The 20939-nt window shown below is 33.9% G+C and overlaps 1 protein-coding gene and 1 long non-coding RNA gene across 2 annotated transcripts; one reads left to right on the top strand and one right to left on the bottom strand.

Annotated features, from left to right (window-relative positions):
• The first annotated feature begins 6147 nt into the window (after positions 1–6147).
• LOC138333451 (uncharacterized) lies at positions 6148–12725 on the top strand. Its single transcript, XM_069281830.1, has 4 exons — positions 6148–9771; positions 10024–10725; positions 11859–11901; positions 12590–12725. Exons 1-4 carry the CDS (start codon positions 9705–9707, stop codon positions 12591–12593), a joined length of 816 nt encoding a protein of 271 aa, XP_069137931.1. The 5' UTR covers positions 6148–9704; the 3' UTR covers positions 12594–12725.
• A 6722-nt stretch (positions 12726–19447) lies between these two features.
• Positions 19448–20611, bottom strand: LOC138332768 (uncharacterized). The gene is made up of 3 exons (XR_011209868.1): positions 20531–20611; positions 20255–20305; positions 19448–19708 (listed from the first exon to the last, which is right to left on the bottom strand). It is a non-coding gene; the product is annotated as an uncharacterized lncRNA (long non-coding RNA).
• Between the last annotated feature and the right edge of the window lie 328 nt (positions 20612–20939).

The raw sequence follows: 20939 nt of genomic DNA, 5'->3' as shown, positions 1-20939 counted from the left end.
TCTAACAAAGATTTGTTTATAATGTTTCCATATCAACAGTTTGGCATTACCAGTGCTGGGTCGTTTGACTATTCCTTAGGAGATTCCAAAGTCTGCCAAATGTGTCTCTTCGTCTCCCTTGCGCCTATGTGACACTAGGAGTTTTATTATGACTGTTTATAGAGACACTATCAACCTATACTCTGTCCCAGGCGCAAAGCTCACTGTCTCACATTTATCCCCTGGGAACACGGGTCACATTCAACCACCATTTTGATCGACAATGGGAATTCAAAGATATGGAAAGAAGGAGTTGGGAGTCACAGAGGAGCCAAGAATGCAAGATGACTGAAGATTCAAAATGTAAAGATGGACTGCTCTCCATACTTTACCCATTCCAACCTACAGGGCAATCTGGAAGTCTATCCAGGATAGCAAGGGATCTAGACTCTACTAACAAGGTAATGGAGCATAGCAGCCACAGGAAGGGAGAAGATCTGGAATATACAACAGGTTGAAGAGTCACTGGGCCTTCGGTTAGGGAAGTTAACAAGGCAAGATATCTAAGAAAAGAACAAATTTTCTTCGTCTGTAGGAATGCATGTTATTGGATCATGTTTGGTCTGAGTTGAAATTCGTACCCAATAGCTACTGATAACTGAAATAGTGCTATAGGGTGCTTCATACCAATAGACGGAGACTAAGAAAATATCAGTTTGGGACTATATTGTATGTTTGATACGGAGGAGAAGATCATGGAAATATGAAAAAGACATATAAGTGCCGAAAGGATTTATCCCAGAAATAAACCAGAAAAAAGTGCGATGTGGTAAGTTCTGAATGTCTTCAACAACCCTCGGTGTTTACTGTAGACAAGTACACTGCAGCTATACATAGACTTAAGTAGGAAGAGTCACCAAGTAACCATAGTGATAGTATTTGCAGCGACCAGGGATTTTATCGTAACAGTTGTCAAGGGGATCAACAGAGGCTCTTCTATGGGAACATTTACCCCATCCTCGGTCCCAGGCGCATATCTCACTGTCGCTTATTTACTCCAGGATCACGGGTCACATTTAATCACCATTTCGATCAATGATGTGGAATGCAAAGGTGAGTGGGTGGTTATAGTGGAGTCCATAGGAGCCTAGAGAACTATATCATGGGCTCCGATGAAATTCAAACAAGTAATTTCCTTTTGTCTCATTCTGAAGGCGGGATAGGTGATTGAGAAACGTTAGATTGTAGGAAACACACTAAAATTATACAAGAGAACAAATTAATTGTATTGGAAAGAAGTCTCCTCGTTGAAGTTTTGTTTTCTGCAATCTTAAATATCCAGCATCACGCAATTTTGTAAAGTCCAGAAGAGTTGGTATCGTTAAGTGTTAATAGCTGTGAACATGTTTATATGTTTAATAGATAGATTAGATTAGGGGTCATTTAAGTGGATAAGATTGTTGGGAGTTTAGAGTTATGAGGTGGGATCAGGAGGCAAAATTTTATCACCAGACAGTTGAGTATCTACGCAATGACGAAAGGTAAGCAGAGAAAGAGTGATACCTTGCGGGTAGGTTTTGACTATGACGTTATGGATATGTTTTAGTCCTTAACGTCATGCTTTTAACAGAAAAGAGTTTCGCTCATAAAATATTGACGTCACAATGGAAACCTCGCAAGGGAGGTATCTCTGCAATATGCAAAGATGTAAAATAAAGATATTGAGCGTATCGTGTAAAGTGTTATCATTCAGTTTTTAAGTTTGTCTCTCTGGTATCTTTAATATTGAGAAATCAAGCACCATCCTGTTGGACTGAAAAAAGAAACTGGATTTGATTAAAATAAAAGAACGATATTTCGATCGCGAGCACGGGTAAAGATATGTCCTCAATACATAAGTACTGGGGAAAAGAGTAAATGTAAAAAAAAATGTAATCATGATTGAAAACAGTGGAAATAAACTATTACTATGTGTAACTGCAACCTCCAGCGATATTTCCCATAGTGTGTATGAATAAAAGATAAAAATAAATAAGGACGATGGTGAGGAGAAGAATCGATTTTGACACTGAAAATAAAAACAATGTTGATTGTGGTATTGATGATAAATGCAAAGTGATGATGATGACGTAATGGTCGTGACGATGATGATGGTAGTGGTGGTGAAAAAGAATGGATGGTAATGATATAGGATGATCAGGGACGGACGATGATGGTAACTTATAAGAAGACGGATATAAAACGATTGGAGTTATTCTATTTACGAAGATAAAAGCAATAATTATGTTTCTCGTTATATTTGACCTACATATGTGTGTCAGGTGTCGTCGCGGTATTGTACTTAAGTTTGATTTGACCTACATATGTGGGTCAGGTGTCGTCGCGGTATTTGTTTCTTAAGCTTGATTTGACCTAGATTTAAGGGACAGGTGTCGTCGCGGTATTGTACCTTAAGTTTGATTTGACCTAGAAATGTGTGGACAGGTGTCGTCGCGTTGTTGCTTAAGTTTGATTTGACCTAGATATGTGGGACAGGTGCCGTCGCGGTATTGTACTTAAGTTTGATTTGACCTAGATATGTGGGACAGGTGTCGTCGCGGTATTGTACTTAAGTTTGATTTGACCTAGATATGTGGGACAGGTGTCGTCGTGGTATTGTTTCTTAAGCTTGATTTGACCTAGATTTAAGGGACAGGTGTCGTCGCGGTATTGTACCTGAAGTTTGATTTGACCTAGAAATGTGTGGACAGGTGTCGTCGCGGTATTGTATCTTGAGTTTGATTTGACCTAGATATGTGGGACAGGTGTCGTCGCGGTATTGTACCTTAAGTTTGATTTGAACTAGATATGTGGGACAGGTGTCGTCGCAGTATTATACCTTGAGTTTGATTTGACCAAGATATGTGGGATAGGTGTCTTCGCGTTATTGTTACTTAAGTTTGATTTGACATTAATAGGTAGGACAGGTGTCGTCGCAGTGTTGTATCTTGAGTTTGATTTGACCTAGATTCGTGAAACATGTGTCGTCGCGGTATTGTACCTTAAGTTTGATTTGAACTAGATATGTGGGACAGGTGTCGTCGCAGTATTATAGCTTAGTTTGATTTGACCTAGATATGTGGGTGGGACAGGTGTCGTCGCAGTATTATACCTTGAGTTTGATTTGACCTAGATATGTGGGATAGGTGTCTTCGCGTTATTGTTACTTAAGTTTGATTTCCCCTAGATACATGTATGTGGAACAGATGCTGTCGTGGTACTGTTACTTAAGTTTGATTTGACTTAGATATTCGGGACAGGTGTTGTCGCGGTATTGTTACTTAACTTTAGTTTAACCTAGAGTTGTGGGACAGGTGTCGTCGCGGTATTGTTACTTGACTTTAGTTTAACCTAGAGTTGTGGGACAGGTGTCGTCGCGGTATTGTTACTTAACTTTAGTTTAACCTAGAGTTGTGGACAGGTGTCGTCACGGTATTGTTACTTAACTTTAGTTGGACAGGTGTCGTCACGGTATTGTTACTTAACTTTAGTTTAACCTAGAGGTGTGGCCAGATGTCGTCACGGTATTGTTACTTAACTTTAGTTTAACCTAGTGTTGTTGGACAGGTGTAGTCACGGTATTGTTACTTAACTTTAGTTGGACAGGTGTCGTCACGGTATTGTTACTTAACTTTAGTTTAACCTAGAGTTGTGGGACAGGTGTCGTCACGGTATTGTTACTTAACTTTAGTTTAACCTAGTGTTGTTGGACAGGTGTAGTCACGGTATTGTTACTTAACTTTAGTTGGACAGGTGTCGTCACGGTATTGTTACTTAACTTTAGTTTAACCTAGAGTTGTAGGACAGATGTCGTCACGGTATTGTTACTTAACTTTAGTTTAACCTAGTGTTGTTGGACAGGTGTCGTCACGGTATTGTTACTTAACTTAAGTTTAACCTAGAGTTGTTGGACAGGTGTCGTTGCGGTATTGTTACTTAACTTTAGTTTAACCTAGAGTTGTGGGACAGGTGTCGTCGCGGTATTGTTACTTAACTTTAGTTTAACCTAGAGTTGTGGCCAGATGTCGTCACGGTATTGTTACTTAACTTTAGTTTAACTTAGAGTTGTGATCCAGATGTTGTTGCGGTATTGTTACTTAACTTTAGTTTAACCTAGAGTTGTGGGACAGGTGTCGTCGCGGTATTGTTACTTAACTTTAGTTTAACCTAGAGTTGTGGGACAGGTGTAGTCACGGTATTGTCACTTAACTTTAGTTGGACAGGTGTCGTCGCGGTATTGTTACTTAAGATGTCGATAGTAAAGCAGATAATACTTCCGAAGCATTTTGTTATGTACAGTATATCTTTTCTTTGCTTTGTTTTATTTCGTTTTGTTTGTTTCCCCTTTTATCTTGTAATCGACATCATTGACTTGGCTTTATTTATATTTAAAGATTTCACATGTAACTTTGTCGTTATATAATTGTCATAAGCCTAGAGTCTCAAAATCAGTATCTATGTGTCCTTGAGAATCATTGTAGTTTATTCCCAGACAAATGTAAATTATAATTGAAATGAGTGAGAGAATATAGAAATGTTTTCTACACTAATGTACGTAACCAACAATAAAGTGACACGTTGTCGAAGCGGTCACTATTTTTGTTTACGATCAAAAATGAATTTGAGTTTTGGTGTTCGTACCTATAACTATCCTTGCAATTTGGCATTTGATTGAAATAATTATTTAATCGTTATTTCTTTATTTATGTCCTTTGTCTAGATTTGTGATCTAGCGGGAGGTTGTTCTGTGGTACAGATCCAAAACATATAATTCAGATTAAACAACAATGTGCCACCGCTAACAAATGGTATTTTCCTCTATCAAAAACAGCAGCAGGCGATTGAGTAATTTTCTTCTGTTACAAAAGTTACTTACTTTACACCATTACTACCATTGAAATGTTTGAGCTTCTAAATTCTTGTCAAGATAAAAAATATTGAAAATAATTAATTGCACCCCGAAAAAATTCCATGGGACTATGTCCAATTTGGAATGAATTACTGATTGCACATGCACCTAAAGCAAAATGAATAAATATGTATTATATTTTGAGTTAATTAGACATATATATACACAATTAAACACCAATTACTGTTCAAATGATCAGTGTCATTTATGCTCGGTCAGCGGTTGAGCATCTTTAACCAAAATCAGTTAACAGAACAAATTAAAAAAAAAAAAACATGAAAAGTTGTACGTTTAGATCAGTGTCATTTATGCTCTGTCGGCGGTGGAGCATCTTTAACCAAAATTAGTTAAACAGAACAAATTAAAAAAAAAAGAAGAAAAGTTGTACGTTTAGATCAGTGTCATTTATGCTCTGTCGACGGTGGAGCATCTTTAACCAAAATTAGTTAAACAGAACAAATTAAAAAAAAGACATGAAAAGTTGTACGTTTAGATCAGTGTCATTTATGCTCTGTCGGCGGTGGAGCATCTTTAACCAAAATTAGTTAAACAGAACAAATTAAAAAAAAAAAAAGAAGAAGAAAAGTTGTACGTTTAGATCAGTGTCATTTATGCTCTGTCGGCGGTGGAGCATCTTTAACCAAAATTAGTTAAACAGAACAAATTAAAAAAAAAAAGAAGAAAAGTTGTACGTTTAGATCAGTGTCATTTATGCTCTGTCGGCGGTGGAGGCATCTTTAACCAAAATTAGTTAAACAGAACAAATTTAAAAAAAAAGAAAAATTGTATGTTTAGATCAGTGTCATTTATGCTCTGTCGGCGGTGGAGCATCTTTAACCAAAATCAGTTAAACAGAACAAATTAAAAAAAAAGAAAAATTGTATGTTTAGATCAGTGTCATTTATGCTCTGTCGGCGGTGGAGCATCTTTAACCAAAATTAGTTAAACAGAACAAATTAAAAAAAAAAGAAAAGTTGTATGTTTTAGATCAGTGTCATTTATGCTCTGTCGGCGGTGGAGCATCTTTAACCAAAATCAGTTAAACAGAACAAATTAAAAAAAAAAGAAAAGTTGTACGTTTAGATCAGTGTCATTTATGCTCTGTCGACGGTGGAGCATCTTTAACCAAAATCAGTTAACAGAACAAATTAAAAAAAAAAGAAAAGTTGTACGTTTAGATCAGTGTCATTTATGCTCTGTCAGCGGTTGAGCATCTTTAACCAAAATCAGTTAACAGAACAAATTAAAAAAAAAAAAACATGTAAAGATGTATGTTTATAATGATTCTCCAAAGTAAAATAATTTGGGGATTAAGCCTTTGATCTTTGTTTCACTGGCTATACAAATCTAGGTCACAGCGACACCAGCTAAACGAACCTAGGTCAACAACACCCACTATACCAATATAGGTCGCAGCGATACCAACTTTACAAATCAAGGTAAAATTCGAACAATAGCAAATGGTAATGGCTGATGACAAGTGACGCTAATTATATATCGTAATATCACGACGAAAGACGAGATAATTGATGGAATATACATTTTTGAAAAGTTTATTTTTTGTTATAGTTTTTTTATTATTATAAGCCTATCTAGTCAATGTTATTAGAAATGTAATAATAGTTTAATGTTTTGTGAACTTTTTCATTTTCATCCACATACAGTCTAATTAACATTGGTTAACTAATATATACTGTCTAACTCAGTATACCGTCACAAAGGACCCGAAGGTAAACAGCCGTAACACCTGTAATTAACACGAGTACACTGAAAAGGCGAAAAAGTTGATAGCCAAAAATAAATGTTATAGTTAAATATCGGGGTTTGGTTATGGTCTTTCCCGCTATATATGCTTGAGATTAGCAACTGCGTGTAGTAATGTTTACATACTGCGATCAAAATGACGCCCGGTCTTTCTGTGGTAATCTCATATATATGTGTATTGTTTTTGCGTTTCCTAACATTTGACCTAATACACAGTGGCCCTTCTTTGTTTTTTAGTTTAAGAAGTATATGTTGACCACAAAACCATCCTCTCTTGTCCGTGCCAAAATCATCACAATGCTACAACTGAACCTTGAACAGAGGTAGCACTGAAACCTATCACGACGCGGCAAGTGATGGCGCCATTGATTCGCCGTCTTCATATGACAGGTTTGACGTCACTTACCTTGTAACGGCGTCTCTCTCTTGATATATGACCTACATATGTGTATTGTATGGTAATTTTGGGACACACATAGGTACAAATACATAACTGACAGAAGATGTTGATGACTTAAATCAGTTGTATATCTGTATCATTTGGAAAAAAAACACTGTCAGATTGGTCTTCTTTGTTTCTAATTTTCAAAATAGTCGATTTATTATTTGAGGGTTCTGACTTGCTTTGCCTTTTCAATTGACGAATTCGTAGTTTTATTAAGTATTTACACGACAATTAACAGTGAGAATATAATTCCTTAAAAGTACATATTCACGAAACAGTTGACCTACACATATTCTACTATAATTGAATAAATTCGCGGATCCATCTAAATTAGCGAAATTTATGAAAATCATGGTTTTACATATTATAGCCTGTCGTACGAATGACAAACATTTACACCTGTGAACATGTTCCAAACATTAAATCACAAACATTTACACCTGTGAACAAGTTCCAAACATTAAATCACAAACATTTACACTTGCAAACAAGTTCCAAACATTAAATCACAAACATTTACACTTGCGAACAAGTTCCAAACATTAAATCACAAACATTTACACCTGTAAACAAGTTCCAAACATTAAATCACAAACATTTACACTTGCAAACAAGTTCCAAACATTAAATCACAAACATTTACACTTGCGAACAAGTTCCAAACATTAAATCACAAACATTTACACTTGCAAACAAGTTCCAAACATTAAATCACAAACATTTACACCTGTAAACAAGTTCCAAACATTAAATCACAAACATTTACACCTGCGAACATGTTCCAAACATTAAATCACAAACATTTACATCTGCATCCAAACATTAAATCACAAACATTTACACCTGGGAACATGTTCCAAACATTAGATCACAAACATTTACACCTGCGAACAAGTTCCAAACATTAGATCACAAACATTTACACCTGCAAACAAGTTCAAAACATTAAATCACAAACATTTACATCTGCATCCAAACATTAAATCACAAACATTTACACCTGCGAACAAGTTCAAAACATTAAATCACAAACATTTACACATGGGAACATGTTCCAAACATTTACACCTGGGAACATATTCCAAACATTAAATCACAAACATTTACACCTGCGAACAAGTTCCAAAATTAAATCACAAACACTTTCACCTGCGAACAAGTTCTAAACATTAAATCACAAACATTTACACCTGCGAACATGTTCCAAACATTAAATCACAAACATTTACACCTGCGAACAAGTTCCAAACATTAAATCACAAACATTTACACCTGCGAACATGTTCCAAACATTAAATCACAAACATTTACACCTGCGAACAAGTTCCAAACATTAAATCACAAACATTTACACCTGCGAACATGTTCCAAACATTTAATCACAAACATTTACACCTGCGAACAAGTTCCAAACATTAAATCACAAACATTTACACCTGCGAACAAGTTCCAAACATTTAATCACAAACATTTACACCTGCGAACAAGTTCCAAACATTAACTTACAAACTTTTACACCTGCGGAAGTTAACAACTATACATTACTAAAATGTTTATTTGCTCTACTTTGAAAGCAATTACTATGAACTGTTTTAAAACGACGAACCTACCTACGATATGATTATTATTAGCATATAAAAACATCACAACACCATTGTTACCTACATTTTAATAGAAATGCTCAAGTCTGTTAATGTGCATGGTTGATAGTGGTAGCGACTCCGAACAGAATGTACAACAATCACCCCATTTCTTGGTTTAAGTGCGATGCTATTTATATAAGGACAGTGAGGTACTGGTGCGTTAGGTCGGTTGTTTTTATCCTGGAACTTTGTTGTTCACCGACCATTTAAATATAGTAACCAGATAGCACAACATTAAACAAAATATAATGTTTTATAACACTGACACAAACACTGATAATGTATAGATATAAATATATCATAACCAATAGAATTATCATTCCAACGAATTGATATGTTAATTCAGTTCACGAAATTATTTCGAAGATGCAACTGCTTTCATAAAACTTTTAGTAACATCTCTTCGTCAGCCTATTTTGTGTATACACCAGGCTATTTTGTACATATTCGTAAGCATGTTTTGTATTCATTGTATTCATTCGATCATACTTAGTCTTTTTCAACGATAAACCACTCACTTTTTCATTTATTACGCTTTTTAAAAGTTAAATATATGCAAATATCTTGAAAAATAGTTACATCAAAGTTGTATACAAATGTATGCTTTAAGTCGCTAGTCTGTCAATCTGCCTATAAATGTTGTGGTTTTATGTGGCACATGGTGATCCATTTATAATATCGTGACGTCAATGGCTGCCAGTCTGAATATAATACTAGTTGGTTATATAGGTTTGGTTTTTTCTACGGTTCAGTAACACCTGACGTTACGTCAACACTGTCGGTTAATAGACAGGTGATATAGCGCAGTATCAATCATGATGATTAAATTCCTGTACATATAATTTCCTTGTTCGAGTTCTACTATATATACAGGTGTAATCCGCGGTGTATTGGACAGTCTTACAAGTGATCACCATCCAGAAATATGGTCTATATGAAAGAAGTGTTAGTTGTTCTAACAGTGTTAATTGCGATAACTACAGCTGTAGAACGTGAGTAATTCTAGCAATCATATAAGATTTTGTAAAGTTAAAATTATTCTTTAGATTGTTTTCAAAACTTTTTTTGTGTGTTTATGGTTTCATTAGATTGTTATTATTATCTTTTCTATCACGAAAACTGCGAAATTACAATGATTGTCATTTTTAAAAATGTTTCTTTAAATTTTTATTGGTATATTTTGGTTGAAAATGGCAATGAATAGTCTGTTTATTCTTAACGACGTCTTTTTGCATTTTGTACAGCCAGGTACGGGCGAAGACGCGCCGACGGTTATGTAGCCAAACCACCACCACCACCAAAACGTGTTTATAACCCAGTAAAAGATGTGAAAAAGGCTGTACTTTCAAAGAAGGCTAAGAAAATACCAGGTGTACTTCCAAACGTTCTACCAACACGTGAAGGCTTCTTTCCTGATAGGGAGCTAGCAGATCCGATTTTGGACAGAATTGACAGAATTAGCAGAATTAACCGTCGAACTGGTCTTTCCGGGGGTATAGATAGGCCATGGAGACAAGGGGCAGTCGACCAAGACTTTTTACCAGGTAATATAGGTTTGGACATCAGGAGGAGTTTACCAGGTACTTCAAGAAATCCTTGGGTTGACTCAGGCCTACCTAGGGACGCTACTCCTTGGATCGACAGAGAAAGCGACATAGATCTACTCCCAGGGGAGCACATCGGTCGTCGGGGTATTGGCCGATGGCGTGAAAGAAGTAATCCTTCACAGAACCGCCGACAAATCGATAGGATGAGAGGGGCACGATCAGACTTTATCAATGAACGGATAGCTGGTGGAGTAGTAGAGGAAGGATTTATACATAACAACCAAGACTTTTTACCGAGGGGATCTACCCGTCAAGGTTTACAAAATTTGAACCGCGCTCAGACAGAAGAATTAAGGAACAGACTACTATCCCGTGTAGCTAGTACCGGACGTGGTTCAGGTAAGGATAGCTCTACTTTACTTTAAAATGTTTTGTCAAATTTTGATTTTTTTGTGTGCAAAACTATTTCAAACTAGGTTTATGGAAACTTAAAAAAAAAATTCCGTCGATTTTTTGTTTAATCAATCATCAATACAACCTAGTTGGGATGTTTGTAATTAAAAAGGATATGAGTCGGGTGACATGATATTTCTGACATTACGTAATATTATTTGATTTGATTTGATTTAAACATATTTTATTTGCATATTATATACATATGGGATTGGACACTAGTTGTAAACTTATAATCCGTCTTCTCCCGTAAAAATAATGATGATATATACATACGACCGCAAATATTGAACAAAATGATGATTGAATAACGTATCAAAACTAGCTTTAAGATAAATTTACAATGTAGTTCAAGCATGATGAATCAAATGTCAAATATTAGAAATACGCCTTTGTTCAAAGTACAAGAAAGTATAGTAATAGATACATTCAACAGTAAATTTATATAGGATCCATGAGTTAACTCCTAGTACATGTATATGTATCAGAATTGAAAAAATTACGAACTTCTGGTCAGTAAGTTATTGAATGCGTAAATAAAAATTTAGATAATAAACCAATTACAAAAACGGGTGGTCGATTGACACAGAAAACTGCCGTCTACATAACACTTTCTGAAGCATTCGATACATGAAAACACCACACCATAAAATGTCTATGCCTTTCTTCTTGTATGCACCATACTGTGACTCCATACATCGCTAATCCGAGCTAAGGGCTCCTTGCGGAGTGTAGACAAGTTTTACTGTGTCAAACCGACCACGATATCAAATAAAATTTGTAAATATAAATCAATTCAATCAATATATTGTTCATGATATTAATACGTTATAATATATAGAAATGAAAGATTTTCACCGTTTAACTTGATTGAAAATAGCAAATGTATATTTTATTATTCATTGTTATTTGGAATTTATATCGCTGTAAGATCCCCTCGTGCGTTAGGTAGCATACTGAAAAGTGAAAAAAATGTAATGAATTAAGATACTCAAAAGTAATAAAATATATTGATACTCAAAAGCAATACATGGTAGTAACATGTTGTGCAATATAGAATGTGAATTGTTATTTTACAGGCTCTCCATTCGAAACTAACCGCGGAGACAGACTTCAGAACTGGTAAGTAGTTTTATAATCTGCCTCATTTTTCTCAGATATGATTTTATAGACAACATTATAAATGTGTTTCAGTTGGCACATTAAGCAATTATGATGAAAGGAACTATAATCATATGAGAACCAATTTGTATTATAAAGCACAGTATCAAATACGCTAACAAAGTTTATTAAGACCATATAAAAGGTACTAGCTATAGGTCTTTCTATTTTAGTGAGTTACATACACGGGTGTTTTTGGATTCTTAAATCCTGAAAAAAATCAAACGTTATTAGCATAACTATTAATATATCACAAAAGTTCAATAACAAATCATTTAACGTGTGTTTTTTTTATCTGAAAGATAGTTTCCGTTGAATAACGCTCAATCATTATTTTCCGTTAATAATATTCCATTTTGGTATTTTTGACTGTATGGCATTAATAACAACGTTTAGTGAACAACCTATAGCTATTTTGATTTTTATCGTATCGCTACTTTTTGTAATATATATATATATCTTACTCAAACTAAATGATGACATTACACCACTAAGGCCATAACGGAAGGAAAATAAAAAAAAATTAATATGTGTAAGTAAAACGGACCTTGAGCACACATATGCGGAAACCAATGTTGAGTACATATTCTTAATGCTACGTCATGACACCAACAAGATGAACAATCAATGTTCTTTATTTACTTTCCAGGTAACAATGATACAGGTAATGGGAAAAGCCAATGATGGTGATCCGAATATGAATTCCATGAGTAATTGGACTGTATTTAAATGTTTATATTTATTGTATCATATATACTTTTACAACATTAAATGTTACTTCTGTATTAATTGTTGGTATTCTTAATTAAGTCTGTTTTGTGGACTCTTAATATATTTTTAAAATTTAGATATTCTTTCAAAACCAATAAAAATATCAACACGAAACACATAAACAATAAAAAATCATAAATACAGAATATATAAACAATAAAAATAACAATATGGAACACATAAACAATACAAAGTATAACGATATGGAACACATAAAAAATAAATCAATGTGGAACACATAAACAATTAAAAATATCAATACGGAACACATAAACAATAAATTAAAACAATGCGGAACAGATGAACAATATAAATCAAAACAATGCGGAACATATAAACAATGCAGAATATATAACAATAAAAATAAACATAACTTTGAAATCATAACAATACAGAACGCATAAACAAAAATAGATATATAAAAATATTGAGCGCGTAAACAATAAAACCAGCATTGTAGAACAAATACCGGTAAAAATTGAAAATTAAAACAATGTGGTATACATAAACAATGTGGAACATAAAGACAATAAAAATTAAACTTAACAATAAAAGCATACTCTAAAATAAAAAGACGAAAATGCGCAACACATAAACAATAACCAATAGCAATGTAGAGCAAATAAACAATCAAAATGAAAAATTTCGAAACACTTAACAATCAAAATTAAAACAATTCGGAACTCATACACAATCAAATTAAAATCAAAATAAAAGATCAAAGAAAACATAACATATTGTAAAACATATAAACAATAAACCATTTAAAAGTGGACCACATAAACATTTAAAATGTGAACATGTGGGCCTGAAATTGATTTTGAGACGAGTACTGAACATTTTTCTATTTGTTTTGAATAAATATTTCAACATTAAAGCGTAATTTTCAAAAGGGTATTGTGTCAGCACGAAATGAACGCCCAATACATCTACGGCAAAATATACACTATAAAATTAACAATAACAAGGTTTGGGCAATTCACTATAAAATTCACTATAGAATTCACTTCAAAATTCATTTTAAAATTCACTATACATGTAAAATTCAATATAAAATTCACTACCAAATTCATTATAGAATTCACTTCAAAATTCACTCTAAAATTCACTATACTTATAAAATTCACTATAAAATTCACTTTAAAATTCACTATAGAATTCACTTCAACATTCACTCTAAAATTCACTATACATAACTATTAAATTCACTCCAAATTCATTATAAAAAAATGGCATCTATTTCAGTAAAAGTTCACTATAAAAAAATTAGTGGATCACTACCAAATTAGATGCATTATAGGACATGTCTACTTCATATCAGATTCTGATGAAACAGATATAACATAAAATATTTGACATACGCGGAAGGAAAGCAACTTCCAACCCAAGTAGTGGAAAGAGAATATTCGCATTGTATTGTGGCAATTGTGGATACAATCATGTAAAACGAGCGCGAACGGTGCTTGCATTTTTAATTTTGCAAGCAAATGTAGGTCACAAGACTGGTCAAGACCTCAACCTGTATTGGTCCAAAAGACAAAAATCAAGGAACAAATCGATCGAAAGGAGGTGAGGAGATATCAATACATATAATTGAAACAAAGAGCATTTTAATTGATGTCTACTCGGACAGGGTTCATGCGGTGAACGCGTTGCCACATATCTATCTATAGTACGGATCCTACAGTATTAGTACGCTTGGTCAATGTTCAATAACTCTGAGATACGAGTCAAATTCTTCAACCCAAAATTGGGAGACGGTATTCGGTCGAGAGTTGATCAAAGTCATCATGCACGTAAAACAAAGCAATGAACTTACATAACGCACTGAGACCTATACTCGAGGTGATACAATGATAAGTTTTTAGGTCAAGACACTTCACATCAAAAAGTGTAAAATCACACTAGTTACTGTCATGCGGACATGAGCGATTTTCGAAGGACTCGGGAAAGTTGAGAGAAAATTGCTTCTTGAAGTAGATCACTCAGCAGGTTGATTTTCGAACTGAACTCAATAGGCTGACCAATCTAAACACTCCAACAGATTGGATCTCTTCAATCGTAGTCGTGAAAAGCCGAACGAATGTTAGACTTTGTATTGACCCAAACCATTAAACAGGCACTTAAAAATGGAATCATTTTGCTATGGCACTTCCGAATTGAACAAAGCAAAAGTTTGAGTGTAGACGAAGATAGCATCTCACCTGCCCCTAGAGGAATTTCAGCGATTTTTCGGGCGCAATTCGTGCGTATGTCGGACAGGGAACGAAAAGGCCTAGTTTGAAGATACCCGCAATCTTTCATACGTATAAAAATCCAAGAAGGACAAGATCATCACAGTAAAACACCGGCTGAAGTCTGATTTCCATTTAGAACATCAAAGCTGTTGGAGCCTTTGGTTCCAAAACTCCGATATAAAGACAAACAACAACATGTACGAAATCTGAATAGATGTAGTCTCTTAGACGGAAAGGAATGGACAAAGCAAGCGTGAAAGTTGAGGTGAACTTAGATCCCTCAAAACAGAGACGGGTCAGTATATCATTCACATCATACCAGGGTCTTCATTCAATATTTTGGAGAAACCAGCGATCACGTTGAAGGAGACGAGAGGCGCCACAAAGGACGCATTAAACAAACAGTTCACTCCATCAGTTTTTGTGTATACCATGTGCTTGTTATGATGGAGAATGAATACAGTCAAGCTGATAAGTGTGTTGGGTTTATGTCGATCACAAACATCATAAATGACGCTACAAAATTCACTATAAAATTCACTACCAAATTCATTATAGAATTCACTTCAAAATTCACTCTAAAATTCACTATACATGTAAAATTCACTACCAAATTTATAATAGAATTCACTATAAAATTCACTTCAAAATTCTCTTTAAAATTCGCTATGCATGTAAAATTGATTCTAAAATTCACTTTAAAAAATCACTCTAAAATTCGCTAAAAATGAACAGATATGAGGCGAATTGTGTGATAATGTTTTATAAATCACACCCCAATAACAGGGTGGCGAGTATTCATTTTCACTTTGATCTATATCTACCTTGTACAAAATACTCATAACCATGCCCAGAACAGAACCTCTACTATTTATGTGTCACATTTGTACAAATGTAGTAGGAAACTATAGAAACTAAAATACGTGTTCAATCAAATGTAGAGGATTCATAGCAGAAAGTAATACACATTTAGTAACAGCGTAGCAGTTTGGCCATTGCATGGTACCATAGATCTTGGAAGAAATACGATTAATGTTTTGGGAGGCTGAAGTTGGTTCCGAGTTCCGAGTTCCGAGTTCCGTTTAAGCTAAACGGAACTCGGAACCAGTTCCGATTTCCGTTGAAGGGTTTTGTTTTTTAGAATAAAATTTTAAAAAATTCAGTTTATGCAATTTGAACATATTACAAATGTTCTCTGTTGTGTTTTGTCATGGATAATTTGTGATAGAGCTAGTTTAAATACGTTTTCAAATAACATTTATTTCCGTTTATGTAAAACGGAACTCGGAACAGTTCCGTTTAAGGAAATTCTCTATCATTTAAGAGGAAAACAATCAACGTGCTTTGGACATATTAGAAATGTATAAAAGTTGTCAATGTACTTTGCACATAAGAGAAATGTCACCTGTTGGCTTTTTTAATGGATTAATATTGGTAAATCCACTATTATCATCATCACTCCCATTTCCGAGTTCCGTTTAAGTAAAACGGAACTCTGAATCAGTTCCGAGTTCCGTTGAAGGAAATTCTCTATCATTTTAGATGAAAACAGTCAATGTGCTTTGGACATATTAGAAATGTTGCATGTTGGCTTTTTTAATAGATTGATATTGGTAAATCCACTTTAGTTAAGTTCTCGATCAACTCCCATTTCCGAGTTCCGTTTAAGGGATTTTTTTATCATTTTAGATAAAATCATTCTATATGCACAGGACATATGAGAAATGTTACCTGTTGGCTTTATTAATGGATTGATATTGGTAAATCCACTTAAATTTAGTTTTCGATCAACTCCCATTTCTGAGTTCCGTTTAAGTAAAATGGATTTCGGAACCAGTTCCGAGTTCCGTTTTACATAAACTGAAATCGATGTTATTTGAAAACGTATTTAAACTAGCTCTATCACAAATTATCCATGACAAAACACAACAGAGATCATTTGTATTATGTTCAAATTACATAAACTGATTTTTTTTTTAATTTTGTCTAAAAAAACAAAATCCTTAAACAGAACTCGGTTCCGAGTTCCGTCTTACTTAAAAGGAACTCGGAAATAGGAGTTGATCGAGAACTTAACTAAAGTGGATTTACCAATATTAATCCATCAAAAAAGCCAACAGGCAACATTTCTAATATGACCAAAGCACATTAACAACTTTGATTTAAAATGAAAAGTGCCGAGTTCCGTTTTACGTAAATGGAAATATATGTTATTTGAAAACGTATTTAAATAAGCTCTATCACAAATTATCCATGACAAAACACAACAGAGATCATTTGTAATATGTTCAAATTACATAAACTGAATTTTTTAAATTTCATTTGAAAAAACAAAATCCTTAAACGGAACTCGGAACCAACTTCAGCCTCCCGAATGTTTTTGCTTATCTAAGGATTAACTTGAATAGATTTTTTCATGTTATGGTGATATAACATAAAAATCTGAGTGTACTCTAAATAAAAAACGAAGGGGTTTACGATGAGAGTACACTCAGATTTTGGTGTTATATCTCCATAACATAAAGAATATATTCAAATTCATCTTTATAACTAAATTTACTAAAGATAATTTCTTCTATATTCAAAAAATTCATTTTGGGATTTTTTTGTCTTCTCAGCAAATCAGAAGCAACGTTACAAAAGGGGACGTAATTTTTTCCTTTATGGGCTGATAAAGTAAATTAAGCCAATGAAAATGCTCGTAACAAGCAAAATTGAATTATTTCAGCATTCATTACTTTCAAAATATTTACGTTCACATCTTGCTCATTTCACATCATTTGAAATGTTATAGTTACTAAATAAGTTCAAACATACGCGATGTTATTGAAAAAAGCTTTGATGTAATGTTTGTAAAAGGAAACAAGATGGAATTTAAATTTACAGAATATGCTTTCTGTTTTGAGACTGTTTTCTTTTTAAATCGATTTTTTCTGATATGTTGCTGTGCAAACACTTGAAATAACGGGAGAATATAAGCTACTTAACTCCAGGGGGAAATACCTTTTGTTTTAATTCATTCTTTAGTATTTTCTATCCACTTCTTTCATTTGTTTTTATTTGTTTATAACATAATTTTATTTGAATGTTTAATTTTAGGAGAATAAATGCCGAAATATATTTTTGAAACTCATATATCCATGACAGACAAGTCAATATGCCTGAGACTTTATATAGAGATTGGTTAGTGTTTTTGATTGCGTTAAAGGTAGTATGAACGCAATAGGATACTTGTATCAAATGTCTGTATCCCATTGCGTTCATACCACCTTTAACGCAATTAAAACACTGTTCATTCTATATATATATATTCACATAAATAAGTAATAAGTGAATGTATAGCTGCAGTTTGATTTGAAATGTAACAATGACAGCTTTCAATTATTTTTGAAATGTGTTGTGTTTTTTAATTTGATCATATATCAATGATGTCCATCTCGAATAAAAATTGAGATAACCGAGGCGGAACGACTACCGGTATGTATCGTTGCCAAGGTAGTGTTGCGGTCCGAAGTGGAGCGAGCAACCATATTTGATTTTCAACCGAGGAAAGTTACTGTGAGATAGCCTATTTTGATGGTATGACCGTTGAGCTGCTGAATGTTTTCATGTATGTATCGGTCTACGAACGCGATATAGACTTAATTCTTCATAGTCATGGCTTTTATTTCAAAGTATACGTACGGAGGATAGACAAGTGTTTGTATGGTGTGTGTAGCCTATTTTGAATGCAAAAAACGGAGGTAAAGCTGATGATACTGTTTCGGGTAAGGTTTTTTTTTTTTTTTTTTTTTTTCTGGAAACCAGTAGAATCCAAGAATTGTTCTCCGACAATCAGATGTTCTGCCTATTTAGGTGAAATGAGTGACCGTACACACGTATGTTTTAATGTCAAATACATATTTAATTGGATCTAATAAAAAACTCTTTATTGTTATTTTGAAATCCGTTATGACGCAAAATCTTCAAAGCGTGAACTAGAATTAGTCCGAAAATGCACTGCGTTCGTATTCATACATCATTGCGATTACGCTAATTTGAACGCAACTCCCCTCCCATTGACTATATAGGGCTATATGTAAATAAATTGAAATATTGAAATATTCATAATATATGAAAGAACACAAGCTTCTTCGAAATAATTTAATGGAATAAATATATAAACAAAATATTCCTTGAACACACACTTGATATTGCTGTTATGCAGTGCCGGTTGTACCTAAAAGCTCGGGCCTGAGCCTACAATCATCTGTTGTTGGTTTTGTGAGGGAGATTCATTACGTGTTGTTTCTACTGTATTGGTCCGCCGTGAGAAAGCCATACCTATAAAAAGTCGACACAGGTATTAGGTTAATGGGTATAGCTTGTGGCCCAAACCTTCTCGTCTAGTTGAGTTAAGAAAAAAATAAGTCTTGAGACAAAACTACATTACCATAAATGGACGTTGATTACCAATATAATAAATCTATCTTATAAATCAACATAACATCTCTATTTACCTGATCCTGACCATTGTCCCATGCCATTCATTTGATTCCATGGATTCCATTGATTGCCTTGACCCCATTGATTGCCTGGACCCCATTGGTTACCTTGATTCCATTGGTTACCATTTGACCAGGGGTTACCTTGATTCCATTGGTTCCAGGGGTTAAAGTTCATATTATTCATATTGTTCATGTTGTTCATATTGTTCCATGAGTTCCATGAGTTCCATGGTCCTTGCTGCTGAAACCCATTGTTCCATTGTTGCCAAGGACCTGTCAAAACAAACATATCGTTAAAAAAATCCTCAATTTGCATATTAGTGAAAACAACTTATGTGAACGTGTTCGATTTTTAAACGCATTATTTACTATAAGAAAACAACAAGCCGTAGAGATTAAATTTAGGTGGATTATTGCACGTTATGATTGATACGAATACTGTACAGGGCAAATTAGTCCAGGGAAGATTTATACGGATACTCCATGAATTGTACAGAACAAATTAGACCGGGTGTGATTTGTACGAATACTTCATAAATTCTACAGGGCAAATTAGACCGGGTGTGATTTGTAAAGATACCCCATAAATTGTACAGGACAAAAAAGTCCGGGTGAGATTTGTACGAATGCTCTAGAAATTGTACAGTGTACATATAATCCATAATTTGTACAGGACAAAATAGACCGATGAGATTTGAACGGATTCATTGTACTGATTAAAGGTGTACAGGACAAATCAGACAAAGTATTACGAAAATAAAATGAGATTTAGGTGGAAATGAATTATATGCAAATTTCTGAGATATACTTTTCACTTACCATTCTGGAAACTGTTCCACCCGAATGATTGCGACGGATTTCCATTTCCTCCTGGATAAAATAACCATTATAGATTTATTGAATTGCGCAACTTTATTATAATAATCAAAATGCATGCTCTACTATGCAAAGGCAAGTTATAGATGCCCCACACCGTGTGAGCATAAACAATATTTATCATTGGACAATCATTGAGATTTAGTCGTATAATCAATATAACAAAACATATTATAAATAATTTGTTTCGCTTTGAAGCCTTATAATATCATCACTTACCATTGAAACCCATAGAATTGGGCCATCCTCCCTGGTTCTGTGAAAACCATCCTTGCTGTAAGTTTCCACCGAACTGTGAACCTTAAATCGTAGACAAACATTTTATGATAATTTACTGATCGCCAAATATCTACCATTTATAAATGTATAATATATTTATAAATTTATAAATGTATATATACACATTGACGGCAGTTGATCGTTTGATTTTATTTATTTGATTATAGTGTTTAAATGGTGATGCTTACTTAATAACGTAAAAACAATTCGAAAGTTTCTAACTAAATGCAAATAAAATATTATAATAATAAAATAAATAAATAAATAAATAATAAACACTGCCACTGCTTCCAGTGTTAGTTTTCTTAACGTTGTATATAAAAAGTTAGCTAAAAATTTAATTATGATA

Source organism: Argopecten irradians, chromosome 10 (genome assembly GCF_041381155.1).
Source record: "Argopecten irradians isolate NY chromosome 10, Ai_NY, whole genome shotgun sequence".
Taxonomy (NCBI): Eukaryota; Metazoa; Mollusca; class Bivalvia; order Pectinida; family Pectinidae; genus Argopecten; species Argopecten irradians.
The sequence above is the reverse complement of the archived record's forward strand: the minus strand, read 5'-3'. Positions and strand labels throughout refer to the sequence as shown.